The sequence below is a fragment of the Elgaria multicarinata genome, chromosome 10, assembly GCF_023053635.1.
Source record: "Elgaria multicarinata webbii isolate HBS135686 ecotype San Diego chromosome 10, rElgMul1.1.pri, whole genome shotgun sequence".
NCBI classification, from domain to species: Eukaryota; Metazoa; Chordata; class Lepidosauria; order Squamata; family Anguidae; genus Elgaria; species Elgaria multicarinata.
Genome location: NC_086180.1, coordinates 57,317,250 through 57,339,074, shown reverse-complemented (window position 1 = coordinate 57,339,074; position 21,825 = coordinate 57,317,250). Strand labels below are relative to the sequence as shown.

Below are 21,825 nucleotides of genomic sequence, written 5' to 3'. Positions count from 1 at the left end.
TAATGGAGTTTTGCAAGGTCAACGGGGTCTCTCCCCATCTGGGCATGTCAGAAAATCAGGGAGGAGGATCAGCTGTGACGATTTGAGCTAACAACCAATTATTTGTGTACAATGTTTCCCTCTATATAAAATGAACCGTAAACTTCTGTTCCGGGCCCTTTTCCTTTACATTTGCAAGGGAAAGGGACCTTTGTGCAAAGAGATTTTTGGTACCTGAGGTGGAAAATAAATTTTCTTTTGAAACTGCATCCGGATGCCTTTTTATTTGATTTTATTGGGTTGTAATCCACAATTTTTGCAACACCAGCTTCCATGAATGGCACCTCGCTGGGAGAAAGGTCTAAAGTAGGGTAATGATATAGGATTTTTCTGTATGGTGCACATTATAGGGTTGTGAGGATTATTGAGATGATATTTATTTATTTATTTATTTATTTATTTATTTATTAAAACATTTGTATCCCACCCTATATCACTAAGAGCGGCATACAGATAAAATCATATGAACAGTATAAAACAATAACTATATACAGCTAAAAACAAATTAAACTATTAATCAAGCTAAAACCAGTATAGAATTTAAAAGCAATAGAAACAATTAAAACTAAGTGCAGCCTAGGTGAATTTAGCCATCAAAGGCTTTGTTAAAAAGCCGTATTTTAACCTGGCACCAAAATGAGGTCAGCGCCGGCACCAGTCGCACCTCCAAGGGGAGGTATTCCATAGCTGGAGTGCCACAACCGAGAAGCCCACTCCCACATCCCACCATAGTGTTTCCTTGAATTGGTGACCTCATTGTGTGATGGGGCATAACATGAAAAGTGACCATGGTTTTCATCAGATTTCAGAGCCCATCAGATGAGAAGGGAATAGCAGTGTGCAGCATTGGCCCCTGTAACTGGCAGGCAGTATGAGGCCTATGGGTTGGATGTCTGGTGTAAATATACTGAGATCCCAGCCTCCTACCTTTGCCTGTTCAGCAGAGTAGGATCTTCTTGTAGTTTTTCTAACCTGAGTGTCCATCTATTAGGGTTGGCTTCAGGAACCCTGAGTTAGAAAAAAAAAGTCCTCTGGTTCTGGATGTGGATAAGGCTGCCCTTGATCTCACTCTGGTCCTGGCAATGTAAATCAGGGATGAGAATCTCTAGCCTGCAGAAAGGTTCCCCATCTGGGCCTTAGTGGATTGGGCTCCCTCTCTGGGCCTTCCCTACTCCACTTGCCAAGCCCCACCCCTTGGCCTACCGGGGGCTGGGGAGGAGTCCCCTTGTTATCTCTGATCTGGTGCACCACTCCCATGCCAAGAGCTGTGAACTCTGCTGGCACTTGCAGGAGCATGTATGTGTAATGCGTATATATGTACCCTCATCATGGTAGTATTTTCAGATCTTCCCTAATGTTAACAAAATAATTGCTCTCTTTCATTGGCTGTAGCAGAACTGTAAATAGATTGAACACATGGCTATGTGTTTGATGTTTCATTGCTAATCTCAAAAGCTTGAAAGATATACTACACAAGTTAACTCAAATAGAAACATCCAGATTTTGGTGTTATGGGATCACCCTAATTATATCCCTGCAACCAGTAATTTGACTTGAATGAATAATAATATTTGCATATAGTATCCTGACTCTATGTAATAATTACTCAGCTGGCTTCTATGCTTCTATCCTAATTTGTTTTCTTCCTTTTTTGTGCCTGCTATATACTCTGTGCTGCAAAGATTACATGTGATTGTATCTTTGATGTGTCAAAGGAAGATATAACCAAAACAGATGCCAGAAAATAAACAGTATGAAAAGATCTTTGATAGTATACAGTGTCACAAAGGATTACTTTAAACAGCTTTTTGGGGTTACCGTGTAAGAAAAGCTGATGTTTCCAGTAGAAAAGGTTCAACTTTGAAATTGCAAATCAGCATCTTGTCCAAATATCTTGAACCAGGAAGTCTAGCAGCAAGGACACCTGTGCACTATGGTCCTATCTGGCCCTAAAAAGCTGCTGATTCTGGACTAGCTCTTCAGTTTTATCAGCTTGTTTTTCAAGAGCAGGCTGAGTTGGCTTCCTTTCCACGTGTCTAAGTATTTATCTGACTACCTGCTTATTGGCTTGCCACCTCTGGAACTATTTGCAGACTAGTCGGGATGAATGAATCTGTCAATTTTATTTGAATCATTTTCTCATTTTCCCCAATCTTTAATTTGTTCCATTCTGTTTCTGCACGAATTTGTATTTTTTTCTCCTCATATATGCATTTTTGTCTGATATACACAGTTGTAAACAGTTTCCGTTATATAATCTTTGATACATTTTTTTCCACTAGCGAACAGATTTTTGTGTGCACTTTCCTCTAACACGTGCATTTTGTACTCATTTTTACTTGGAGAAGTGGTTCACAAAATTCCAAGAAGTCCCCGTATTGAAGGATAACTGCATTCTGGTTTGCATTTCGAGATTTGGGAAGTGTGAATCCTGTAAGTTCTTATCAAAATGCAAACTGAATAAAATTCTCTCCCATTCCCTACAGGCCAGGCCACAGCCCTGACACTAACTTGGACACAGTAAAATCCTCTACGCAGAGCATCCCCATGGACACAGCCCATGGAAGAAATAACATGTGAACAAATGCCACCACACTAATGCACCACTTCTATTCACAGATGTTAGGTTCCCTACACCAGGCCCCTGTCTATACGACAACGGGATTGCTCCTCATTAAATATAAACCTGAATTTTCGTTGATTTGAATCTAGGTAAAGAGCATCACACTGCAGCAGCAACAGCAATTTATTTCCTGATTTTTTTATAGTGCAGTTATAAATGCGCATGTGCTCATATATGCATATACGATGGGACAATGCTACGGAGTAGAGCCGATGGAAGCTATAAATTTTATATGCAGAGCTCTGCAGATTCATAAAACAGACAAGCTGGGAGCAGGGGGGAAAGAACAAGGCAGCAGAATCAGAGAATTCAAACTAAAAATGGTGCAAGGCAGCCGATAGGTGGGAAATCAGCCAATCACATTGTCCTACCCTCAAAGCTCCGCCCACATGTCAAAATGCAATTTAACTCCCCCAAAGACACATAACCATAACGCGGTGCAAACTTGGGCGTGATCCAAAAGTCGCGGTAAATCGCAAATGCGAATATGCGCATTATCGCGTTAAACCCCCAGTGCTACAACTAATGGACAGCTGCATCATGTGTCCTGATACATGAATATGTGCATTTAGGTCAGGGAAAACAAGCTGTATAGACAAGCCCCAGGGATGGTCAGACTTCAGTGTTGTGGGATCTACTTTGTTTTTTACTAGGACCACAAAAGTCTTCTAATCAGAGCCAGATGCAATTTAATGAGGGGGTATGTGGCAGCAATGGAGTCAATTAACTAATACACACCATGAGCTATCCACTGTATAAACAAATACAAATCTACATCTGAGTTACTATAAATCAGGGATTTTTATTTATTTATTTATTACATTTTTATACCGCTCAATAGCCGAAGCTCTCTGGGCGGTTCACAATTTTAACACAAACATGACCAGTGGAGCGACACAATGACCTGGCCAACAGTAACTAATTAATACACTTTAGAGGTGAGGAATACTGAGGCTAAGTGATGAACACAAGGCCAGTTGTAGTAGAGGTTTTTTTTTAAGCTTTCAGTTTTACTTGTTATTGTTAAATGATTAGGAGTCAGAAATCCTTGCCAATCTACTGTAAATCACCTAGAGATCTAACAGCAAAGCCTGATTTAACTTCTGCTCAGCCTGACTCTACACAGTTGCGCCCAGGTTTAAAGCATCTGAACTGGGCTATGTTTGAACCAAGTCAAAACAGAAGTTACTGACAGGCACTGCCAGCGATGTGACTGTCAGTGACAGCAATATTATCACCAGTGTGGTATAGCTGTTTCTTCATGGTCTCTTTCAGAAGCCAAGCGAGGCCATGTGGAAATTAAGCTGGAGCTGTTCATATGCGATTTGACTTCACCACATGCTTCTGTTTGTCAGAGAAAGGAACTTGTTTGTTTAATCCTGTTTTCCCTAATCTAAGTAGTGACAGCATAAGTGAAACAGTGATGATCTCTAAAAGACAAGAGTTGATGTGGCAGATCTTACGACAAATTTGAGGTACAGATGTTTGTCTGACAGGAGGAATGCATGCTGCTGAGGCTTCCTACAACATAAACACACAACTAAAGAGTCATGTGTTGATTCATTCTTAATGACAGCATATGTATGGCGTACATTGGAGTTGTCACCACTATTTTGTCTTATTAAATTAATGCAGCGGGTCCTGTATAGGCAAGACATCATAATGCCTTACATTGGATTATTGGATCTAGATAATAATAATCTAGATTGGATTACTGCAAGGTGCCCTATATGAAGAAGAGCTTTTGTAAACTGCAATTGACCCAGAATGTAGCAGTGAGAGTGGAAGTGCACACTTGTTTATGGGAAAATATGACACTTCATGTTGCTAGAGTTACACCATTTTTGTCCCGGGCACAATTCAAAGTGTTGGTGTTGGCTTTTAATGGCCTAAATGGCTTAGTCCAGGATACCTTAGGGACTGCCTTTTCCCATATCAGCCTAAGATTTGACAGAGTGATTCTTCTCTATGCCTCAACTATGGTGGAGGCTCAGCTGATGGGGATGAGAAAAAGGGGCTTTCTCAATGGTCCCACCTAAACAGTGTAATCTTTTGCCTCACAAAGCTTGTTTCTTATGATGTTTGTTATTTAGGCAGGCATCTGGTTTTTTGTATATATATAAGTTTCTCTCTTATGTCTCTGTTTTATCTGATGTGTGGGATTTTTAGGGGATTTTTAGGGGATAGTTGCTTTTAAATGTTGTTAACTGTCCTGAGTGCTGCATAAGCCCCAGAAGTTCAGGATATATTTTTCATATAAATAAATCAACATTGTCTTTAACGTTTGTATAGCACTTTCAAATGTTCAAAGCACTTCCTATTCATAATTTGGTTGTAGTCCATACAACAATTATGTAAAGTTGTCAGTATTGTTATGTGCCATATTACGGATGGGGCAGATGGCGGCTGAGAAGGACTGGCTTCCTTCAGGGCACAATCCTATGCATATTTTGACAGGGGGGGAAATCTACAACTCCCAGTATTCCTATATTTTAAAATGTTCTAATTCCCAACTGACGTATAGAATTTTAAAAGTTTTTCACTTTGAAATGTTTACCTTCTGAGATACTTAAATATTCCCTCTTGCTGGTGAATTTTAAGGCAGTTATGCTAACTTTCAAGTTGGTAAATTCAGCATAGGTATGTACGTACTTACTTAGCACTTTGGCACCTCCAAAGTGCTTCACGTGTACTATCTCACTATAATCCTTACCTACCAGACAGCGTCATGGACTGAAACCCTAATTGTAGTGCTGTTTCTCCATGTGGAAACACCTGATAATGTGACAGCAACACCCAGCAGTACTCACCTCTAGGAACATCCAATACAACTCTGAAACTTTCGCACCATTGGGAGTTTCCACTACTCATTACAGTGGAGGAGTAAATTCTTGGAAGCAGCTATCATCCAAATTAGTTTAAGTATGGGCCAGCCCTTCTAGGCAAAGAGAAAAGTGGCTGGAGAGATGCAGGATGGGGGTGGAGCACCAATCCAGATAGGGAGCGGCATGGTAGAAGACATTTCTCATTTGGCATTTCACTGTGCATTCCATGATTCAAAGCAACTTTGGGGGAGTCTACACTAGCCATTTATTGCAGGATTGTATCGCAGTCATCACTAATGGTGCACATGACGTTCACCTGCTCCTGCAGTGATCTCGGCTCCACCTCTCAGTTTTCCTGGAATATTTCTGACTTCTTTTGTCTCAGTTTTTCCAGCTTTGTCGCATCCATTCTGAAGAACGTTTGTGGTGTGCTGCCCCCCCCCCTTTGTGAGGTCGTTGTTGTGTGCTGCAAGTTACGGGCTCAGCAAACAACCAATCAGCTGTGAAGGGCATGTGCATGGGTATCAGAGGTCTGTAGGAGTGGACCTATTGACCATTGCCACATGTTTTGGATGGGTGTTGGCATGTTTTACCACTGAGTGTGTGTGGCTTTTTTTTTAATACAAATATATCTCTGCAAAGGAGTGCATATTTGACGGAGTTCCTATCCCCTCCCATGTGCTGCTGCACATCTCCGCTTGTGCACATACCTCACAAATCATTTTTAAAAATCTCGGCCCTGTAGTCACACTGAACCACATGCACAAGTGGCGTAAAAGTGCAAAAGGATGAGTTGGCAGAGAGAGCAACATTTCAATAGGACAGTTGGGCTGCAATCCAATTACACTTTCCTGGGAGTAAGCCTCACTTAACATAGGAGGGACTTACTTCTGCGTAAATATACTCTGCTGCCCCCTCCCTTGCCCTAGGTCTCTTTCCTACCATTTTCCTTGCTCCTTGGACTCCCTTCCTCCTCTCTTTGCTAAGCTTAGTCAGTCAGGCTACCTCATTCTCAAAATGCATTGGGTGTTGGCCTCCTCCTCCTCCTCCTCCTTTCTCCCACCCTTACAGAAAATCCTTATGATGAGGTGGGAGTCCTTAAGTGTGTGTGCATGAAGGCACAAGCAGAGGGAGCCCTGTTACCCCAGGCCTATGAAGTTAAGGTCACTGCAGCTCTACTTTTAGTATATCTATGGCTACAAACTACAGCAGCCATAAAGGTCCATTCCTCTTTATCGCCACTGTAGTTTGCGGCCATAGATATAGGAAAAATTAAGAGCCTCCATAACCTTAATTCATAGACCCTTTGAGTGGGGAGGGCAGAAAAAAATCCAGATTTTTCTCCAAATTTCACAAATTCCCCATCTCCCGGATTTGTTAGAAAAAATCCTAATAAATCTGGATTTTTCCTGTCATTTGGTCACTCTAACTAGTACCGCACACGATTTAGAAGCTATACTTCTATTAATGCAGTCCAAAATAGCATTTGCTTTTTTTACAGCCACATCACACTGTTGGCTCATATCCAGCTTGTGATCTACAACAATTCCAAGATCCTTCTCGCTTGTAGTATTGCTGATCCAAGTATCCCCCATCTTGTAACTGTGCATTTGGTTTCTTTTTCCTAGATGTAGAACTTGGCATTTATCCTTATTAAATTTCATTCTGTTGCTTTCAGCCCAGCACTCCAGCCAATCAAGATCACTGTGAAGTTTGTTTCTGCCTTCCAGAGTATTAGCTATCCCACCCAATTTTGTGTCATCTGCAAATTTGGTCAGCCTTTCCTGCACCTCCTCGTCCAAATCAACAATAAAAATGTTGAAGAGCACTGGGACCAGGACTGAGCCCTGTGGTACCCTGCTCGTAACCTCCCACTGCTTTGAGAAGTTACCATTGATAAGCAGTCTTTGAGTCCGATTCTGTAGCCAACTGTGGATCCACCTAATAGTTAAATCATGGCACCATCATGACCTCAGGAATAAAACTTAGTTTGCTATTGTAGCCCTGGCGCTAAACTCATTTACTTAGAAAGAAATATACTGTCCCTTTCTTTGTTATAAAAAGGGATAATACATTTTAAAAGTAAAAAAATAATAAAATGTTCATCAGGTAATCGTGTAGATGCCTGGCCAGTAGCCCCAAGTATGTGTATATATATGGTGCTGTGGCAACCAGTGTCAGTCTGGTGGGCTTTAGCATATCCATGCAAACCCAGGTACTGACACTGGGCCTGTTTATCACTGCTTGCTAATTCTGCATGGTCCTTGCAGGGGTGGGGTGCACTTCAGCCCCCAATGTCCAGCCTGGCCCCACCACTTCCCCACCTGACAAATACTTTGATGTCTTTTTGGTGTCAAGCAAACATTTATTTAAAAAAAATCCCCAGGCTTTTAACTTCTGTGGAAACAGTTAGTTTCATCCACCGTTTTATCTTGCATCCTTTTATTACTGTGTATTTACTGTTTTAATCTTTGTCGCATAAGCAACCCTGAGAATATTTATATCGGACAGCATACAAAATGAATGAATGGGTAGAACACTGTCCTATAATTTTGTTTTCAGAGGGTCCAATGAGGATTATGGGGCTGGGAGAGGAGAATTTCAGGGTGGGAGGACAAATTCACAGCAAATGTTCAAAGTCCAGCACTTGGTCATATTCAAGTTTAATCCGCAAAAGAAGAAGAAAAGGGAGTATTTTAAGAGCATTTGTTGTGGCTGTATGCTTTTTAAAGCTCATAATAATCAGATGTATAGTCTCTGGAAGAATAATGCATGAGATCTGAAACACTGGCAGGAAAGAGACTGCCCCTGTACCCTCCCTGAATGATGTCTCTGTTAATCATAAGACAAGGGGGCATAAAAAGGAGTGTCTGAACTGGCGGGGAGAGGAAGGACTGTAGGGAGGAGCCTTTGTTAGCAGGCCTAAACCTGTATAATTGTCTGGAGCATCCCAACTCTGTCTAGCAAACAGGTGGAGCCACAAGAGAGGCCCAATTCAAATTGTTTTTCGGAAAGCCTTTCGCAAAGGCGGTGGGAATGCTGAATCTGGAAGGCAGCTGCGACACCACTCATGAAGTGATGGCTGCTATGACAGACCCTGTTTGTCATGGCGGAGGACTCCGCAGCCTCCTCTGTGTGTGGCTTTTACTTTCCCCAAACGTAAACGGACACAAACAAGCTTTTGTGCCTCACACTGCCCTCTTTCATTAGTCCAAAGACAAAGGAGTGATTATGGACTCCATTCTTCGTTTTGATCAGTCACCTGCTAGGCTTGTCTCTCTGTTTCCTATGCGGGGGAACCACAGCTACAAACAGCCCATGTGTTCCTAGAATGGATTTCTTCACCCAAAGTAGGCTTTTCAAGTGAATTAATAATTTAATCCATCATTATTGGATGTTATCTTCCCTTCCCCCTCCTCTTTAATACTAGGAAAACATGACATGCCTGGCATCTTTTCATAGTGTTCATTGTCTCGTATAATTCATTGTTTAATAAAATAAATCAGGGTTAATTGCTGGGCCTGTTAATTTGGGGACAGACAATGATTTGTTCAGAGAGCTGAAGGCGGTCAGATAGAGCCATCATTGCATGTTTGGGTGGCTACATTTAGTTGTTGATGTTATTTAATAATCACCTGTTTCCATTTCTTTTAAGAAGATCGAATCAATTTTTATAATGTGACCTGTCTCTCTTCCCCTTCTTTAGATGTAAAGGAGCATCTCACTATGGCCTTACCAAGGAGCGAAAGCGACGTTCGCAGGATGGATCTCCTGATTCTAACGCTGCTTTAACTGTAGCTGCTCTTGGCCCAGAGCTCTCTGCTGCCGCCACTATAGCCTTAATGACGGATGAGCCAGGCCTAATTAATCCAGCCTTCAGCACCACCTCAGAAGAAAACCAGTCAGGAACCAGTTCTGCAGATCTGAACAGAAGCAGCCAAACTAGAAGTAAGAGCCAGGGAGAAGTACCTCGTGTTCTGCTAACCTCTGTCGAAAAGACCCCTCCTTTCTGTCATATTTCCATGTCACTATTTACGTTACTGTTTTGCAGAGGAGAAAAATATGAGCTATGAAGGTGGAAGTAATAATCTGTGGGGTCTTAAGAGCCTAAACCAGCTTCTTGCCACATGAGGAACAAAATAAGAGGAGTGTTCACCAATTATTTTGAATGTGGTAAGAGCGCTGAGGGTCAAGGAGGACAGAAATGAAACTTATATGGAGGGCAAGCATTCAGGATCAAATTCTGATCCTATCCGATTGTGAAAGGTTATTTGGGATTTAATTATACCACATACTCCATTACATTTCACTACTCATTTTACATATATAGAGATGTCCAGGAAATGGCCAAAAGCTATTTGTTTTTGTAATGCTTTATTGGAGTGGCCGAACCTAAGTAATGAGATACATAAAATGCACAGAAAGTGCAGGAGCTTTGTAAGTCATGTGCCTCATCTGATATTTCAAATGTTTGTCGTCACTCACTGTGTGTGCATGCGTGTGTGTGTGCGCGCGCATGTGTTGGTCTTCCACATATTCTTTCTGTGTGACATCTGGCCATGCAAGACCCATGTTGTTTTATATCTGTGAATCGCACAGAGACACCAAACATAATGAGAATTGCTGTGGAAAAAAGGTGCCCAACAGTTTAGCTACCAGTTCAACAAAATACTTTACCCCTTTGACAGCCTACAAGAACAGAAAACTTTGAAAATACTGCTAAGTTTAGTATTAGTGGTGGTGGTAACAGCAGCAGCAGCAGTACTAGCATATATAGCATCATTATTATTATTATTATTATTATTATTATTATTATTATTATTAGAACCTATTTGTTCCTTACCAGCCTTAAATGAAAGAAAGAATGTATGAAATTAATTCAGTAGGCTGCTATACAATAGCTAGCAATGGCTGGATCAGTCTATATCCAATCTGTGTCAGTTTCACATGTGTCCATTCATAAGCCTGTCCTATTTCCACACTAATTTCTGATTTAAAAAAACACACCAGAAAATTTGTCTTTAAGTAGCATTTTTGAAAACATTTTCCCAGCAAAAGTACATTTCTAAAGGTATTTTCTCTTAAAGCAAACACCTCTAAACATACTTTATCCTAAAATATGCATTATTTTATATGCATTTTGTTCTGTGTTAAGCTTGCCCACCCCACCCCCTCACCTGGCTTCTGGCAACCAATGGGAAGTTGCCTTTTGCCCAGGAACACCCCCAGCGCAGCGCTAGAGTGAGGACCTTGCTCCGGCAGGAAAAGTCGGGGTTTACTCCCCAACCTTTCGGCTGTGCATCATCGTCTCTTTGCCCTGTTGTGCCAGCAAATCAGCGGCTGCATCATATAACCAACACAGAGCCAATTTGCAGCCAACACAGAGCAAAGATGACATTTAGACAACCTCCTGGAAGTGTTGTCTGAATCAAATCCTTCAGTATTCCTAATAATAGCATGTATTGCTTGAAGAGTAGTAGTGTAATAGGACTTTGGAGACACATTCACCTGGTTTGCACGTATCAGCAATTCCTGGGTTGCAGAACCCAGGCCTCCCACACACTCATCACTTCCACTTTCAATTAACAACCCAGCAATGCTCTGTTCCTGGGTTGTTATTCTGATGTCAAAACCTGGGAACTATAGGGGTTAAGCAACCCAGAGTTAACCCAACAACATACCATGGATTGTTAATTGAAAGCGGAAGTGACAAGTGTATTGGAGGCAGCACACTCACCCATTGCTGCTCAACCCCAACAACCCATGGTTTAAACAACCTGTGAGTTGTCATTATATGGTTACTACCATTGTTTTGAAACAAAAATATAAGGAGTTATTCCAATGAAATCAGGGAAGAATCATGGCTTATTTCAAAGGAGCTCCTCTTCTCTCAATATGTATTTCTTTTTCTTTGTTTGCAATCCATGGCATTTACCCTGTGATAAATGCTTCAATCATTCTTTGGTTAATGTAGCATTCCACAGTGACAGTGCAGAATATTGCTTTTTTGAATTCTTGCAGAATTGCTAACATATATTCAGGCCTACAAGTCCGTTGGAGGGAGGAAAAACATGACGGGCCATATATAATGGCGAAATAAGGGCTAATGTTATCTCCATTTAGCAGTTCTCAGAATAAGTATTTATGGTTTTTTTGGTTTATAGTACAAACTTGAACATTATTTCTCTCTTTCTTTCTTCCTCCCTCCCTCCCTCTCTCCTGCAGCTCGACATTTTGAACGTTCCACTATAAGAAGCAGGTCTTTTAAAAAAATAAACAGAGCTTTCAGTGTCCTTCGAAGGACAAAAAGTGGTGGTGCAGTTGCTAACCATTCTGAACAGGAACAAGAGAACGTTGAAAATTTGGTTGCCTCCGAGGACGGTAATAATTTTTACCTGTTTGTTCATTTGGATCACCCACATTTGAGAATTTAATACCCTCCTTACAATTCTGTATTTATAAAGAATTACCTGTTTAGTTTTAACTGGTAAAAGTTACCTGCAAACAGAGAGCATGCTTTGTAGAGAATTGTATAAGAATCTCCTAAAAGCAGAACACATGAAATGGAAACACGTTTGATGTGAGAATATTAGGCGTGTCCCTCCCTATCAGGATGTTCTTCTGTGTAACAAGCTTCACAGAAATTAATACTGTGCTCTTGCATAAGCACAAGAGGGCTGGGATCTTGATCAAGCCGCTTCGACTTCTGCTTATTGTATGATAGCCTTTGTTTCTTCTTTATGGGTAAAAGAAAAATAGTCCTTTTCCAATGGAGGCCCACAAAAATTCAGAGAGCCTTTTTTTTTACACACGCACACATACACACACAGCACTTTGCCTACTCACACATGCATGCATGTGTGTACATTTGCATGCCGCAGATTCTGCTCATGTTTGTCCTTCACCTTATACATTGACCCATAGGCCTTAGCTAGACCTACCGGTCTAGCAGGACAGAGGGGTGAAGATATCACGATATTTTTATCGCGAGATCTCCCTCTCTGTTCACATGTGGTGCACGATGACCTCAGAGGGAGAGGTGTCGCGCCTGCCATTTTGTTTGTTTTTCTTAAAGAAGATAAACACAAGCGCTCGTGCGCAAAAGGTAAGGTTGTTGTTGTTGTTTTTTAAAAATCCCCGCTCACGACACCCCACTCCCGATGGGCGCAGTGCTCCTGAGGAGCTCTGCGCCCCATGCATGGGTCCTGGCTCCTCGTGAGTAACTGCAAGGAACCAGGACAAACTGCAACACCTGGCCACACATTCTGCGGTCTCAGCATCAGCCCGGGACCATGGAAAAAACGGGCTCAAAGGGTAGGGCGAGATCCGGGGGCAAGGGAAAGTTCATCCCTCCCTGATACCGGGATCCCCTGTGCGTCATGTGAATGCACAGGGACGATTCCAAGGATCGCCTCGGGATTTCGCCCCATCTAGCTATGGCCTAAGGCTTGCAGCAACTTCATGCCAGCATTATAGGCAGATATTCATGCATACTTGTTGAGAAATGGGGGGCGAATTTTGGCAGCAATTGGAACAACTCAAATCAAATTGGGGCTTTGTTTGCATTTGCTCATAAAGCAAATCTCAAGGGAATTATACACTTTGCACATCTGGTATGAAGAAATGGCTGATCAAAACCGGGCCCCATTACATCTCCACTGTAGACAAAGACTTCAGCTTTACAATGAGGACTCCTGGGGAGTTGGGGTTTGAAGAAAACGACATTTAAGCAAGGCCCAAATGCCTCTTGGCTGTCAGCTGTTACCTTCTAGTTTCCAGAATCTTCCACATCCATCAAAACTGATATTAATTTAATCCTGTCAAGATTCAAGAGCTGGCTGTTTCTAAAATTATATTTTCTATGTCATGCTTTCACTGAGGTCAGCTGTAGTTCAGATGGTTTAACTGCCAGTATTATTTTAACTTTCCTTTCAGTAGCTGTCAGCTTTGCTTCAATTTATGTCTAGACATATGTCCCCTGACAATAAACATTTAGTCAACGTGTGATTTTAAAAGATCCAGGTTTGTCCCTTTATCAAGGTCTCTACAGAAAGACAGAGAAGGGGGAAGCCATCAGGGAACTAGAAACAGTTCAGTATTTCTTAAGCCACCTGAAATGTAAGAGTTCTCCATGTTAGAGCAGCCTAGAGACTCCAGTAAAAAGTCGGAGGTAGTGCAATCTTCATTTTACTCATATACGATCTGTACTACCGGCCCTCCCCAAGCTGGTTCCTTCCAGCACCCCAATCATGCTTGCTGGGGCTGATGGGAGTTGTAGTCTAAGACATCTAGATGGCACCAGGCTGGGAAGTCAGATCTATACATTTAGGGGGTAGAATTATTGTCTGTTGTGTGCCTTCTTGACCTTCTGCTGGTTTTGCTTCTATTGTCTTCATTACACTGCAGTTGATAGATGGTAGCGTGGGTGAAAAATGCATTTTTGAGGGAATTTAACTACCTAGATTTTCCAGTGGGGTGCTGTGTAAGTCTGTTGCAGCAAAAACTACCGAGAGTGTTCTGGCACTTTAAAACTAACACATATCGTATGACATAGGTGTTTGTGGACTAGAGTCCACTTCATCAGTTGCTCTAATATATACACACGTGGCTGGGAGGGTTGGCGGTGAGAGGGAATGCCATGAAAGTTTATGCCATAACAAAAAGTCTTTGTTTGTTAGTCTTTAAGGTGCTGCAATGCTGCCAAGAGTTATTTCTATTTTTCCAGAGGTAGCCATGCTTTGGCTCTAGGCTCACCCCCACCTCTACCAACATGCCAATGAAACATTATGATGATTTTTATTATATTTATATCCTGCTATTCTTCCAGGGAGCTCAGAACAGCATACATGGTTCTCCCCCTGCCATTTTTCCCTCACAACGAGCCTCTGACGTAGGTTATGCTGAAAGAGAGTAGCACCCAAGGACATGCAGTGATTTTCATGCCTGAGTGCAGACTTGAATCTGGGTTTCCTCAGTCCATGACAAGTTACTAATGGAGCCTTCCCCAACCCGGTGCTCTTCAGATGTTTTGTGTTTCAACTCCCATCAGCCCCAGCCAGCATGGACAATGGTCAGGAATGCTGGGAAATATAGTCTAGAACTTCTGGAGGGCACCAGTTTGGGGAATACTGCTCTAACCATTACACCATACTACCATTCTGACTCATAATTATTCCTGACTTATAGTGGCCTTCATTAAAGCATCTGCCGCAGGCATCAATTACCATGTTTGCACTTCTACACAAATTGCTGTTGTGGCAGAAATTAGACTGAACTATTTAATCAGTGCTTTTCAAATGTGTCTTTTCTAATGGACTCAAGATACTGATTCCAGAACCCTGGTTTCTAGGTACTAATATCCATTTTGGATATAGCAGGCTGAACTAATTATTGGGAATGGAAGGGTGTGAAAGCATCCCAGGCTGTATGAAGGATGAGCATTACAGGTAACTCTTTGTCACATACTTATCCTGTTTCTCTGGAATTTCCCCCCAAAATAGTTTTAATGGAAAGGTTGAAGTTTGACCCATGATGAGTACACAAACTCCAGCTCTCTTCACTGAAGGGAAACAATATAAACATCACATGTATTTCGTAGCAGAAATTCAGAATGGATTTTTGGTTTTAAAACAAACAAACCATTTCTGAGAATGGTAAGCTCATGTGTATGAGACTTATGAGGATGACTGATACAGATTTTAAGAACCAAAAATGCAACAAACCAGTTTATGCTACAGATTGGTCAAAATCTAGACCAGGCAAGGGCTTTGGAGGCAGTGTTGATTCTGGGTTTGCAGCCCAAATATGGCAAAACCCTGTTAGTAGCAATCTCAGTGGAGCAGACAGATGAGTTGGTGATAAACTGAGCATAAATAGCTAGATAACTGAAGAAATCTGGTAGGATTTCCACTGTTTAAGATAAGTCATTGATTTAGCTTGCTTCTGCAAAGGAGAAAGAAGAGCCGAGAAAAAGGGGGATGTGATTAGTAAGCCAACTAAATAGGATCTTAACCAAATTCATGGAGGTATTTCTTAACTTTGCAGCAATCACATCTATGCAATTCTGCCTAACATACATTAAAAATGGCACCCCCACCCCCACCATGAAATCTAAACTAAAGAATACATGAACATATGGAATGTTTTCCTTGCCATCATAATGGTTGACAGTCCATAGGCACTGCAAAGCACCCTGCAGAGGAAAAAGGTATGAGTGACAATAATGTCAGTGCAAGTACTAATTTTGCACAAGCTTGTATGTAACTTCTTAGGCCTGCTTTTTTTGTTGTTGCTGCTAGTTCTGTGCCCCGCTGTCACCTGCAGCACTCTCCTGAGTTTAGAAGGACATTAACAGAAATGCTAGCCATTCTTTATCAATCAACATGATTACAAAGGCTGAAGTAAGGACTTTTAATCGAAGTAAAATGCTAGTGGCTCTGAAACTGGAATCAGAAGCCGTGATGCCCTAAGGTTCTTGAGCAACATGGAACTGTGGCTGCAAATGCCTCGGAATCCTCTTCAGATCGAGAAGGGCACAAGAGTGTGCAACATCAGCCCTTGTGATTGGCTGGCAATATGAAGCTGCTGGATTGGTCAGAAACCATATAAATACTAGTAGCTTGGGCACCTCTTCTTTCCTAGATATCAGAGTACTTTCTGTTTTTCTGACACCTATCATAGCACTTGACCTCAGCCCTGCTTGTTCAGTCCAGCTGCCTGCAATTCTTTAACTCGGGTGGGAAGCATGTGGCCCTCCAGATGTTTAGGGCTATATTTCCATCATTCTTCAACATTGGCTGTGCTGGCTAGGAGTTGCTTTCCACTAATTCTTATGTCGGCCTTCCACAACCTGGTATCCTACAGATATTTTTGACTTCAGCTCCCATCATCCCCAGCCAGCACAGCAAATGGTCAAGAATGCTGGGAGTCCAAAACATCTGGAGACCAACAAGTTGGCTGTCATATGTTTGATCAAGTTGACTTCATTTCATAAAACCTATACAAATGTTGGGGGGAATTATTAAATTTGCTGGGAAATTGCATGGAAAACTGTTTTGGTACAATATTTTAACAAGGGTTGGGGGAAAGGTTTGGTAGCATCATTTAAAAAATCTTTCCAGTTAAGCATTGCGTGAAGGTAAACAGACAACTGTCATTTGCCATTATAGCAGTACCGTTGGCAAATGTCAATAAAAAATATCTACCAATAACAAGCAAATAATAATTCTTCTGGATGCGAAGCACCAGTTATTTCTGCACCCAGATGACATTTTATTATTATTGACAGATCCAGTGTACCCCACACCACCCCTCGTGTACAAAACACAAACGTATGCAGAAAACTCACGGAGCAGAATCGGCAAAAGGAAGACAGAAAGTGTACTTCTGTCTAGATTTGGCAGTTCATCGATATGTAAGAAATGGAAGTTTAAGGGGGCAAAGAAAGGTATGCAACAGGGAGGATTTTCCTTTACTGGAAAACTTTAAAAATAGAATGGAAAGCTAATAAAAAGAATTAGAACACTGGAGACAGGAAGGCAAGGTGGTTTTGAAGGGCATTTAGAATGTAAACCAGCTTCTGGCATTAGGCAAGAAATGGAGACTCTTGGTTGGATTGGTCATGTCAGCATATTTTTTGCATCCAAATGGCAAAAATGATTACACTGCACTTAAGTACCAGCGATCGTTTTGAGTTTAACCAGTAATGTAAAACACCTATTGGGGAAGTGTCTTTTTTAATGTTAGGGCTGATTCATACATGCAGGCTATCAATACACAGCTGGCAGAGCCTCACCATCCCAGCAAGGTCCATTGCTGCTGTCCTGGGACCTTCTATCACTCCAGGGTGGTGAGTCACCATTTTAATTTCCCACAATAGCAAGGTTAGCATCAGTCCAGGATATTTTGGAAAATTTAACAAGTTGGTTTGTCACAAAGTAGTGATCCTGCTGCTGCCCATCATTCTGCTGCCATCAAATAAGTCCCTCAGAGACCTCCTGTAATGTAGGAGGGGCACCACCAGAGGACATTTGGTGTCCCCTCAAGTGTAGAGCTGTCTCTGCACACATATTTTTAAGTGCATGCCTACAAATGTTAAATGTGAATCTGACAAATGCATTAGAGAGGAAGGGTTGCATGCTGCTTTCTGTTGAGTGCAAACTCTGGAAAACCCAAAATTGCTGCTGTATAATTTGTGAAATGATTTGCAGAGGCAGATAATAGAAACATGAAAGTTATAACTTTATTATGACAGGTAATAGCAGTAGCAATGCTTACGCCTGTCTTAACACACATGATGCTGGTTTTGTTAGTAGTTAAAACTTTAGTAGAATACTGATGGTGTTAGAACTGTTGCCTAATTTTCAGCACTTTGATAGGAGAAAGGTTGGGTGACAGTGAATGTAATAATCAGAATAGAGGAGCTTCAAACTGGTAAATGGGCCCTGGGAATATGATAAGATTTCCTCAAGGCCAAGATAGCCTTGGAAACAAATTTAGCTGTATGATAAGCCAATGGCATTGGGCTTCCATGCGCCCCCAGTGCGGCCCCAAAGCGATGGTGTAACTTGCCTGGAGAAGAGACGAGGAAGAGGCGTCCTTGCCGTCGCCGCCGCCACCCACCTACCTCCGACCCGGCCGGGTCGGAGAGCTCGGCGGAAGAAGGCGGGGTGGAGAGCAGAAGAAGCTCTCCATCCTGCCTTCTTCCGCCGAGCTCTCCGTCCCGGCCGGCGAGGAAGTAGGTGGGTGGCGGCAGCGGCGGCAAAGACGCCTCTTCCTCGTCTCTTCTCCAGGCAAGTTACACCATCGCTTTGGGGCCGCACTGGGGGCGCATGGAAGTGCCCTCAGTACGACGTGTGGAATCCCCCATATTTGAAATATGAGCTAATAATGACTTATGGTGTCACTGCATTCTTTCCAATGTTCTTTGACTTTGCAATCTAGTCTTGTTCCTAGGGAAGGTTTGACAATACAAAAATACTGGAGATACCTAGGGAATGACACAGGGCCCAAACATTGGAGGTGATGGTGTGTGGGTGGGTGTGGGGAGAAAGTCACTGGAGCTTGGAAATCTGGGTGGGGGACGGGAGCATCCTAGTTTGCAACCCCATTACCATGAGAAAAAAGAAGGCTATATTGTAGATAATTTTTGTGGATATTTATGGGAACAGATTTCTATGTACCTATTGTCCAACTCTTGTGAGATTTGCTGGAGCCAATCAGAAGCAGTATTAGTGCAGCGCAAGCAACAATCTGAAAAGTGAGTTCCTGCCTCTGGAAAGAGTGTACTTGTGCAATTAAATGAGGTAGTTTGAGAGACTGAGAGATTTACTCAGAATTCCTTGTCCTTAGGCAGGTGGGAGAGACAGCTGGTGGGGGACAGCTGTCCCTTATAAATCAGAAACATTGATCCCAGGGACAGGAGGAGTCAGTGGTGCTAGAAGGATCTATAGGTTCAAAAATATGTGATGTGAGTAAATGTTTAGTTCACACACTAAATTCAGTGATGTGTGCATAAACCTACAGAATTTTTCCACACTGCCAGTGGGTGCTTCAGGGCAAGGCCTTTATTGTGCGATCACCCTAAACCATTCACATAATTTTACCAGGGTGGGGGAGCAGGGTGGCCAGGATGATGTTGTCATCTTCCATTTGCAACCTTTCCATGTTTTCCCACCACTTCTTCCATCTTCTTGCTTACCAAAGAAAATATGTTAATGAGGAAAAGATGGAATAGCTGTGTAACATCTTTTGATACAGTAGCACTGAGACTCCTCCATCTGGAAGTACTTATTGATGGTGACAGAATCGGGGTGGGGGTGGGGCTTTCCAGCAAGTTAGCATTCATCAGAAATTGCTGGCATTCTACGATAGGGCATGAACTGTTAAGTGTCCCATTCTCTGGTTACTTGAGACTCACAGGGGAAAATCTGATTGGAGTCAGACAAAAGCAAATAAAGTCCTGTCCAATAAGCAGAGTTACTTCATAGTGTGTGTGGTCAGGTTGAACAGATATATTTGTTCAAAATACACAGGTCAAGGCATGATAAACAAGGTCAAGGCAGAAGAAAAACAGGACCTTGGGTAGCTCCAAGTGTGTCCTGCTGGCTAGAACTCTCTTCCAGTAGGACAACAGGAAAATATTGTCTCAGCAGGGAGCTAAAGCCGAGTGAAGCCATAGGTAGGCTGACAAGACTTGTAGTGTGGTCAGTTCTGCCCTTCCTGGAGGAGCTGATTTGACTGTTAAAGGGCCCTTACCTGATTTTGTAGCCCAAGACTTTTGCAAGGCTAAGAAGATGGAGGTTCTGCTGGGGACTCCTCCTCTGAATCAGAGGATGATGGCAGGGATGTGTCCTCTGGCTAGGAGGACTCTGAATAAGGCACTGAGTTTGCTTCCCCAAAAGTAGTCTGTGTCTTGTCCTCACCTGGATGTTCCAGGGGTCATGACACTACCTAGTTATTTTGTCTTTTCAAGTGTGAACTTTCAAGAGAACTTGCTTTTGGGGAGATCATTATTGATTTTGCAACAAGAAGACCAACAAGATAAACGTTTAAAGTGAATTGGGCTATTTATAAAATATTTGCAGTTCTTGGTCCATTACAATAATTAAATCAAAGCATCTTCATATTTGTACAACTTTTCTTCAGAGTGAATGTTACAATAAACAAAAATGGCAATAAAATAAAATAAAATAAAATAAGGGTGTTTTGGCACATGGTAGAAGAGCCCAAGTGTGAGCCATGGTCTAAGTTCAGAAATGTCGAAAATGTAATTTCAGACTTAAAATAGAAATCTTTCTTTCATGACTCATGCGATGGTATATATGGGATAGGATTGTGTGTGAAGAGGTCTGTGTTAAAAAGTCTATATGGGACCGAAACATTATGCTCGGGCCTTCGTGGCACAAGTCAAAGGGTGCCTGCCATGCTAGAAGCAGTGTATATGTCTGGGGTGTTCTGCTGTTTGTGACATGGCAAGTTATCAAGCACACAAGGTATAAGATGTGAATAAAAACAAGGTTTCCAATTAATGCAGTTGGAGGACTGGGCCTTTAGTGATTTTAGTAGGTTCTTTAAGTCAGGAACAGACAGAAGTTAGCTCTCTAGATATTTTGGATTTCAGCTCCCAGAAGCCTCTGCCGGCATGGCCAATGGTCAGGACTGGTGAGAGTTAAAAGTTCAAAACTTCTGGAAATCTACTTTTTGCCCACCCCTGTTCTGAGGCATTCTGCTGCAGTTTTCATTTAAATCAAAATCCTCTGTCTAAATCATTGATGGAGGTCATAGTTGCACTGTATACCATGGAATCATCAGTCTAAAAGGAGTTGCTTTATGTAAAAAGAGGTGTCAGAGAAAAGAACTGATTTTAAAAAGATGAAAATTCACATGCATTATTCTGGCTTTTAAAAAATGTCCTCCCACCACTGCAGGAATGTAATCTTTTACTCCATTTAACATATAGCAGAGCTGTTAAAACCTAGTTGGATCAGCTATGGGAAATCTACATGTATTGCAGTTAGATTTTTTAAAAAACAAAAAACTACATTCCAAATAAAAGTATTTTCTAAATGCATTTCAGTCTTCCCAAGGTTATATCACCTCATCCCAGATGGTGAAATTACGAGCATTAAGATCAACCGAAGCAATCCCAATGAAAGCCTTGCCATCAGGATTGTGGGAGGCAGTGAAACGCCATTGGTTCACATCATCATACAGCACATCTACCAAGACGGAATTATTGCCAGAGATGGACGATTGTTGCCTGGGGACATGATACTGAAGGTATGTTCTTATGAAGGTGGATGCAAGTTAGTAGAGGCACAGCTTTTTAAAAAGGTTTCTAATGTGATTTGAGGTCATGGTAAGCAACATTTTGAGGATACATTGAGGAGGAGGAGGTGACAGAAAGAGAAATGGTGGGGGTGAAAGAGATAGTACAGCATATTTCTTTTATTCCAAGCTCACTGGGGCAGATTCCTTTTGAAGTCAAACATAGGAGGTTGCTTTCAAGAGCAATCCATTATCTGGTTAAGCAGAATATTTGTATTTAAAATGCTTTTCTTCCCATTGGTATGGATTTGCTAGGCCTAAATCCAGTTCCCCATAATTCTCCACAGTAATTAAAACCTGTGTGGCTGACCTGCAGGATATGGGTTAGGCTGACCATATGAAAAGGAGGACAGGGCTCCTGTATCTTTAACAGTTGTATTGAAAAGGGAATTTTAGCAGGTGTCATTTGTATATATGGAGAACCTGGTGAAAGTCCTCTTCATCACAACAGTTCAAGCTGCAGGTGCCCTGCCCTCTTTTAAATCTGGTCACTCTAGTATAGCTCCTGCA

The 21,825-nt window shown here is 41.9% G+C and overlaps 1 protein-coding gene across 2 annotated transcripts in view; it reads left to right on the top strand.

The window, feature by feature from the left end:
• Positions 1–21,825, top strand: part of LNX1 (ligand of numb-protein X 1) — a 78,935-nt gene that overhangs the window by 24,523 nt on the left and 32,587 nt on the right. For both annotated transcript variants that reach the window (XM_063135787.1, XM_063135786.1), the window contains exons 2-4: positions 9,194–9,435; positions 11,713–11,868; positions 21,065–21,267. In XM_063135787.1, the coding sequence (XP_062991857.1) occupies positions 9,194–9,435; positions 11,713–11,868; positions 21,065–21,267 (601 nt within the window). The remainder of the gene's footprint in view (positions 1–9,193; positions 9,436–11,712; positions 11,869–21,064; positions 21,268–21,825) is intronic.